At 39.0% G+C, this 9,121-nt stretch overlaps 1 protein-coding gene across 1 annotated transcript; it reads right to left on the reverse strand.

Annotated features, from left to right (window-relative positions):
• Positions 1-6,320: 6,320 nt before the first annotated feature.
• Positions 6,321-8,913, reverse strand: tnfsf14 (TNF superfamily member 14). Its single transcript, XM_072442179.1, has 4 exons — positions 8,635-8,913; positions 7,772-7,811; positions 7,612-7,692; positions 6,321-7,535 (listed from the first exon to the last, which is right to left on the reverse strand). Exons 1-4 carry the CDS (start codon positions 8,839-8,841, stop codon positions 7,156-7,158), a joined length of 708 nt encoding a protein of 235 aa, XP_072298280.1. The 5' UTR covers positions 8,842-8,913; the 3' UTR covers positions 6,321-7,155.
• Positions 8,914-9,121: the final 208 nt, after the last annotated feature.

Consider the following 9,121-nt stretch of genomic DNA (forward strand, 5'->3'; position numbering starts at 1 on the left):
TTACAGCACTTGTTACTATGTAATAGCATGCAAACACATGGTAATAACTTGGGTTAATTAAGTGCCTGTGTCATAATGCAGACACTCGAAAATGATTTTTTATACCTCTTTACGATCGTTTTAACTGTCTTAGGAGTGCTAATACTTTTGACATTTGAACAAGTTTGCAGTATTTGCAAAAGTATCAGTATGTTTTCCCATTGAAATTAATGGGGTATTGAACACAATTCAGTTTGACTTTCTTTTTTCAAAATCGTCCTAGGTTTTTTGTCCGATCGAGCTCAAAACAACACTTTTTGCATCTAAAGACATTGAAAATTAATAAAAATTCAAAAAAAAATTGATATTCCTTACGGTCTCCACGTAACACGCCCTCAAAAAAGGTTCAATTTCCTGCTAATGCTAACGCTAATGCATTAGGAGGGGGTGCATGAACAACTTGTACGTTTTGCAGTATTTGCAAAAGTATCAGTACCTCACAATGGTAATAAAGTTAATCTTAACCTTACAGTAGACACCACATTTAAAGTTTTAACAGTATCTAATCAGTATTATTAGTTTTTTGTTTATTTCCCCCCACAAAGCCCTTTCTTAGTTTGAAACACCTTTAATGTGTCTAAATGTGAGCGCCCAATTTTCCTCTTCAGCAATTTTACACAATTAAACTACTTTACACAACTTCACAATTCAACAAATTAGTGCTTACACACATTTAGTACTCTTACAAACATGCAGTACTTTTGCACACATACAGTACTTTTACACATAAAAGTACTTTTTCCACAAATTTTGCACAATTACTCTTCTTAACACAGCTAAACTACTTCATCTTAAACAAACTACCAGTACTACTTACTCACATGTTGTACTCTTACACACATGTTGTACTTTTACGCAAGAATGCAGACACACATTATCTAGTGTTATTTTGTTTTTAGTTGTATGTGCATTATATTCAGTGTTACAGAATATGTATTCAGTGCTTATAATAGAAGGATAGATTTATGATAGATTATCATTCATAATATGAAATATGAATATGAAGTGGATGGGTTTGATAGTATCACAGTAATCCTTTTATCAATAGAAATAGCTGCAGTATAGCAGAGGTTTTCATTTACTCATATTGCAGGCACATTAGCAGTGGAAATGGCAATGTAAGCAGAAACAATATAAACTTAATCCACACACATCCCAGAGGATTCTGCTGAAATTGTGAAACATTCATTTCCATTATATTTCATTTCTAAGACTGAACAGAGCTCATTAATGACGGGGACTGAAGACTATCCATCCATCCATCCATTTTCTACCGCTTGTTCCCTTTCGGGGTTGCGGGTGACTGGAGCCTATCCCAGTGACTTCGGGCCTTAGGCGGGGTACACCCTGGACAGTGGCCAACTTGTCGCAGCGGACTGAAGACTAATCTTAATTAAAAACATGCTTGGACATGACCAGTTCTGATTGGCCATTGGCTGAATCTGGTTGAAACTTTATATCAATATCAGCCTAAACACCACGACAACACAATCAAACCACACTGAAAGAGAAGTTTGTCATGATTCACTGTTCTCCTATTTTTCCTTTCCAAACAGACAAGACTGCTTCCTCTTTTTTCGTGTTCACTGTAAGTAACATAAAAAAAGGGCCTGTCCCAATAAATGGCACATGCGATCTCACGGCGCTGTGTGGCTCGCCTGACACCAGGGGAAAGTACCATGTGGACCAAACCCAGGGCCTATAGCTCTCTCGAGGAGGCAGTGATCACAGACTTCAGGAAGTGTCACGCTGCTGTCACTGCTGCTGCTGACACGCTGGGAGACACTGCACTTCACTCATCTCCTCTCAACATCTGCCTCCGTCTCTGAGCTCCTTGCGAAAGGCTCCCGGCCCCGACCATGCCCCAGTCCAACCACAAGACCCTGGTCCGAGTGCTGCTGTGGTGGGTCGCCCTCCTGTCCCTCTGCCAGGGCGCGCTGCTGGTGCTGTTCTTCACCGTGGGACGCTTTGGACAGGTGAGACGCTCGAGCCCCTTTCACGCATGGCAAAACACGCACGAATGGCAGATATAATGAGGTTTATGGTCGTTGTATTATAGTCAGAAACATGCTGCGGTATCGGGGTGCTATGGGTGGCTCTGGTGTGACACCTGCGCGCTGCATCTGCTCTCTGTTGTGGTCGGGAGTCGCAGGTGCTGAGTCACTCCACATCTGCAGAAAACACAGAATCGCACCACAACAAATGACATCATAGCAACAACATGAAACATATATCATTTTTGAAGACTTTCACTTTTTTTTGAAAACTTTCTCTTAATCTGTGAGGAAAATGTGATTCGTTTGAGCCATGTTTTAATACAAACTAATCCCCCCTTTCCTCCCGTACAGTCCCAGGACAGTGATGCGCAGAGTCCCGTCCTCAGTGACATGCGCGGTGACCAGTGGGTAAGCTACGTAGCAGTCTTTATTCATACCGTTGAAATCAATGTCTACCCAGCATCCTCAGTTCTCGAAAGGAAGTTTGGTGTGACGTCGCGACCACATTCGGGGAAAAGCCACTTGTTTTTTTTTCTTCTCTCTTTTGTATCACGTTCAAAACACACGATTTCATTCTCTGCACATTTCGTTCTTCTTTGTTTGTCATTTTCATATACAAAATGATAATGATTTGTTCTTTCTTTTTCATCAGCCGTCTTCAGAGCTGGGCATGTTCACCTATGAGGCCAAAAGAGGTCATTTTGAACTAAATCATTCCATTACTTGAACAGAAAGTCGTAGTTCTTCCTTTTTTATGTTCTTTTTTCTTCTTTTTTTCCCCAGATCTCATAAATCACAGCGTCAGGTGGACCGCGGTGAACCCTCCCACTGACGAGGGACGCCTGGACATCCAAATGAAAAACGACGCGTGGGTCTTCGTGTGTCTCAGGATAACTCTGGTCAACTGCAGCAAGACTGAGGTCACGTGCAACGAGGTGGACGAGGTGAATCTGGTGAAAGACAATGACACGATCCTCACTGGCTGGATCAATAATAAAACCTTGAGCACGGGTCTGCTCTGTAAGACGGTGAGGCTTTTGAGCAACAACGCTCTGAGAGTGCAGATCAAAACCAAACACCCAGAGAAAGTGAAGATCCAAGAGTCCCAGAGGCTGAGCTCGCTGGACCTCATCTACCTGCCCGACTGAACCGACTTTATTTATTCATTTCTCAAAAGCAGGAGAGTCTTTTGATCCCTCAAATGTGTTGTGTACTCGGGCAAGACGCTTCTGCCGCACTGCCAGTATTCACAACACCGTTTATGGAATGTGCCGGTCTTAGCCTGAGCGTGTCGGAGGAGGGGATGAATGGTGAACTTAATCAAAAACAACAAGTGTCTGCAAAGTGTGGATGAATTGTTGAATGTGTTTAAAAGTGCGATGGATGGTGGTTAAGACAGTTTGTTGCTCGCTTTTACCTAAACTCAGAGGCATTTGGTGCTTTCACTACAGATGTTTGTGTGTTTATACCTATCGTAGGACTGATAGTCAGTTTTTGTTGCTTCAACGTGAGTTTACTTTTGTATATATATTTATTTATTTATTTATTTATTCATTCATTTATTGGACATATCAGGTAAATTGAGCTTTTCTGATGAGGTCTTGATTCACGTGTCATCCTTCACAAATGTTATTTATTTAAAAGGATGGATGCTATTTTTATTTTTCTTAATCCATAAATTGAATGTATATCATTTTGGCTCCCCAGATTTGGTATTTTTCTAAATTGTATTGTTTTAGGGGCAAAAATGACACCAAGCCAGTGTGGCCGGTGTGACTTCTTATTTCTGTGTAAAGTCATGAATAAACAGTATTATTCTGCGTATGGATCATTTCTAATATTGTCTTTGTCCAATGTAAACAAAGCTAATATGGTTCTGTGAGTCATTAGGGACCCCACCACGATGTGAAAGTGAAAGGTCAGTTTCATCTGTGCGATACCACCCTCACGTCCCTCACACATTATTAAGGATATTATACAAACAACTCAAACCACAAATAGGAACAAATGAGTCAAACTGCAACTGAGACGAGATTCTGTTTCCAAGTAACTTCTCTAGCAGCCGCACGACGCGCCATCAGAAGCAGATAAGTCTCTCTACCTCCCACTGAATGTGTTTGTTTCCATGGATAGTGTTGTACAGGACACACACGTTCACGAACATGTGGGTTGAGAAACTTTTTTGCTTCTGTTCCTCCCAGACTTGATGATTGTTTGGGTTGAAATGGTTTCGATATTCTGCCTGTTATTACTGGAGAGCTTGATATGTCAGGGGTCTCGAAACAGGGGGTTGTGATACGATTTCAGGAAAAAAGATAAGATATGATATATAACCTTTATTTATCCACACAATGGGGAAATTTTGGTGTTGCACCGCAAGTAGATACAGAAGTAAGAACAGATAACTTAAAGGAAGCTTGGAAAAAACACTCTTAATAGAAAAACCCTTATAAACAAAACTCTTAAAGACAAAACCTCTCATTTTCTTAATAAGGAACAGAAATAAAAGTAATTAAAATTAAAATTAAAATAAAATAACATACAAATATAACAATAATACTAGTGGCAAAAGTAACCACTCTTATTTACAGCAGTTATATGCGCATGAACATGACATTATTGTGTATAAGTATTGCAAAAAGACAAACTATGACAATGTATAATTTAATTTTTTAAAAATTAAAAAAAAATCTTTCTATCTCCAAATATCACAATAAACTACAACATCAACAACACAAACCTGATTTAACATATTTCTCAATTTATTTTTGTGTGATAAGTAATTTCTTATTTTATACTTTCAACAACACAAAGCAGTGGCTCATGTACATCTACAGTTTAAATACTTATACAACAATAATCTTAAATAAAGAATATGAAATAATATGTTTGTTCCTCCTCTTAAAATTATTGCCACAGTCCATTTCAGTTCATTGTCTGGGAAAAAAAAAGGGGGCTGAAGCTGAGGGCCAAATCTACTTTCCTGACCAGCAGGGGGCAGCATTTACTCAAGCTGAGCTCTCACGCTGTCACGCCGCTGCTCCGTTACCGGGACCGACCCAAACAGAGACAGAACATGAGCTTTAGACTCAGACAGAACCGCAAAAGAGGAAACGGGGCCCCCTAACTTTGTCATTAAACGTGTCAATATTCAAAGACATATCAGATGGAGGTCATAATGGATCAAAGGAAGTGTTCTGCCCACACTCCGCACTCTGCTCCGCGTTCATCAGAAATGTGCGCTGGGTCCGGAGGTGGAAAATGAGTCAGGTCTTCGAAACTTCTGTAATAGTCATGAACCGCAAGCATCTGTAGGTGTTTACTAGACAGAGACAAATACCAGATGTAGGCCAAGTGCAATAGGACACCGGCCCAAGTAGTGGAAACATTGATGTAGCTGTCCTGTCCGGAATAAAGCTTAATAATACATAAAGAAATAAGAAAATACATGAGAGAAAAAAGCAATGTATGTTACAATCACTAGTCCTTTTTCTGCTTAATAAAACATAAATAAATAAGAAAATACATGAGAGAAAAAAGCAATGTAGGTGACAATCACTAGTCCTTTTTCTGCTTAATAAAACATTTAAAAATAAGAAAATACATGAGAGAAAAAAGCAATATATGTTACAATCACTAGTCCTTTTTCTGCTTAATAAAACATTTAAAAATAAGAAAATACATGAGAGAAAAAAGCAATATATGTTACAATCACTAGTCCTTTTTCTGCTTAATAAAACATTTAAAAATAAGAAAATACATGATACAATCACTAGTCCTTTTTCTGCTTAATAAAACATTTAAAAATAAGAAAATACATGAGAGAAAAAGCAATGTATGTTACAATCACCAGTCCTTTTTCTGCTTAATAAAACATAAAAAAATAAAAAAAAATATGCATGAGAGAAAAAAGCAATGTAGGTGACAATCACTAGTCCTTTTTCTGTTTGTCTGCCCTGAAATGTTCCACTATATAGCATTAAAATGACCCAGCTCCATGGAAACAAGCAGGTGATGCGTTACGTATATCTGTATATGTTTTTCAAGGCAATATTCAGAATCAGAAAGGATTTATTGCCATTGTCAATGAACAAAACTCACAAACATAGGCCCTTGTCTTGGTGAGGTTTTTATTGAGAATAAAACCGACCTACATAATTTAACAAATGTAATGTAATAATGCCATACTGTGGATAATTTCTGACAATGGAATGAGATTAGATCGAAACTTCTCAGCTCATGTAAGTCAGGTGCTGTGGAGTCAGAGTGAAAAGCAGTAGCTCAGAGTGTTGTGGGTTTCAGCAGGTCTTTGTGTGAATGTGGGAGAGAGGTGCTGCTGCTCAGACCACTCTTCAAAGGCCAAGCATCGCATCTCGACAGGAAACACTGCACCAGAGTCACACAACCGGAAAAGACTATACCCCTGCCCCACACATACTTTTACATCTTTATTATGCATTCTTAAACACTCAAGGCACTTTTCAACATGCGTAATAAAAGAGCAGAGCAGAGTAATGGCATTATAGCGCACAAAACGTCCAAAATGTTGAATTATTTGCTTTGTCGCACTCCACTGACATGTGAAAATGCAGATTCAAATTCAACTCACAGCAAAATCTGCTGACAAAGCCTTTATTTACAGTTGAGTATCTCTTTAATACATTCAATCGTATCAATACAATGCGAAATACAAAAGTAGCCCAAAAACAAAACGCTATATTTTTGTTACTGTAAGAATCGGTGCATGCATAGTTATAAAACAGAATTCATTTTTTTTGTGGATGGACAGCATTTATAAAACTTAGCAATTGAGGCAAAAGCACTAAGACAGATTTGTAAAAGTAGATTAAATAAAAAGTAAGCCTGAGTTGTTCTTTAAAAAAATCTTCTCTGCTCAAAAATTGATCCATTAATTCATCTATTTTTGTGAGGGATTTGAATCAATTCTAGAAAAGTGGATTAAGTCAAAAGTAAGCCTGAGTTGTAACAAATTATTTAAAAAAAAATAACGTGCAGGCTCAAAAATAGATCAATTAATTCAACTATTTTTGTGAGGGATCTGGATCTATTCTTTACCTTTTATTTACTTAATTTATGCGTACGTTTTATTACATTTTCCTCATATCATGTACGCACCAAACACGTTTTCTGTGGAATCATGACGTGCAACATTAGCAGTATCACTGACTTGAACAAAAATGGCATCATCTTTGTAGAAGTGAAAGATTCCGGCCAGAAAACTGTTTGCGTGTTTACCAAGTGAGGCTTGCATGGACTTCAAAAGAGTGATGGACTTTTTCGAAAAATAATATTTGGTTTTCAGTTCAATTGAGTGATGGACAAAACCCTCAGTTCTGAACGAGACTTTGGAGTAAATGTAGTAATATCCATTTTCCTGGAAGACAAGACGGCCATCTTTGTACTTGACTTTGTAGAGAAGGGGGTCTGCGAGCTCACTCCAGGACATGATGGTCTTTTCATGGGACACATCCGACCCATCTATAGGAATGAGATAAAAGACAAAAAATAAGACTTTGAATAACATTTTTACTAACATGAAGACGTGTGAAAGAACCTGTGAGATGTGCAAGTGGTCTGGACGGGGCTTCGACAAGTCTGGGCCATTTGGTGGGTGCAGGTCCAAGAGTTGGAACATCTAGAACAGAGTGAGAGTCACGCGTACAAAGATATATATATGTATATATGTATCAGGGTTTGAGTAAAAGGACGTATACCTCCGGTCATCTTCGCTGCAGAAGGCAGTGCAGTTTTGGTCTGTAAAGAAATAGAAAAACATATTGGGAATGATGGTCGGCGGGGTTAATTCATGGGTTAATTATTCTATAACTTTCCTGCATTGATAAAGGTTAAGTTTATTGCATTAAACCCAAAGAGAATCCACTTTTCCCTGCAAATGAAGCCTTTCGATTTTGATTACCAGTATTTTCAGTTTTAATTCATATATTTTCATGTCTCGAATGTTGACTACTTTACTTCTCAAGAATATACTCGAGTTACATTCAAGAATATTTTTTTCTTTTCTCATTTCTTTCACCATCTATGTGCATGGCCTGAATGTCAAGACCACTTCCTTTGCGTGACTGAACGGGGCTATTTGTGATGGCACAGGTAACCAAACCTGCACCGGAGGAACTTTCCACTCAAAAAGAAAACATCACACATCAAATAACTCCTGGGCCTGGTTCAAAATGGCCAAATGTACTACAACAATTTTATTTCACATATAGTTATATGGACCATATGCAATGCCCATTTCCCTATATCCTTAAATATACACTTTGGTGTTAACGAAGAGGTCCATAATTAAGAATCAGTGAGCATTTACAGTGTCTCAAAAACCTGAGCGGAAACTTTCACTTAAGTAATGACAGCACAGCACTTTTCCTGATGTGACTAAGCAGAACTAAGCTGAGTCAAAAGTAATAAGACTCATTAACGGTGTTACTCAGGTAAAAGTAAAACTACCAACGTTTAAAATACAGTTCACACAGTGCTTGTAATTGTTTCGAGATCCTCATTATAACATCTAAACTAACTAAATGAAATGATTTATAGAGGTTGGATTTGCAGTACTCACAGGTTCCGTCTGGGGATGGTAGAGGCGGTAGATGAGCCAGGCTTCCACGACCATGCCGCTGAGGGCCACACTCACCAGGAGGAAGAGCAGCACCTGGGCCGCCCCGATCTGCCGCCTGCGCCAGGGCCGAGGGGGCAGAGGAGGGGGCGCCGTGTTGTAGCTGTCCACCGTGTAGACCGAGGGATGCTTCACGCTCTCCTTTGTCATGGTCTCACTAAGTTCAGTGTCTCGAGTGATGTCAAAAAGGCTCTTCCAGTCAGACCAGAGCTCAGAGAGGAACTGCACTCAGAGTGTGAAAGAGCATGGGTGGGCTTCTCTGTGATTGGTGTGAAGGCAGAGACACGGTAGATCAGTGAGACGTTTCACAAGTCAGAAGTATTCAAAATGAAGCAATAAATAAACAAAATAGATTGCATGTAACAAAAAAAAAAATCCCTAAAGCAAATGCAATGTTTAGCTCCTAAAATAAGTTTGAGTTTTTTGCATC

Source organism: Eucyclogobius newberryi, unplaced genomic scaffold, assembly GCF_026437365.1.
Source record: "Eucyclogobius newberryi isolate DKJ021-1_F unplaced genomic scaffold, fEucNew1.0.hap1 SCAF_13, whole genome shotgun sequence".
Classification (NCBI taxonomy): domain Eukaryota; kingdom Metazoa; phylum Chordata; class Actinopteri; order Gobiiformes; family Gobiidae; genus Eucyclogobius; species Eucyclogobius newberryi.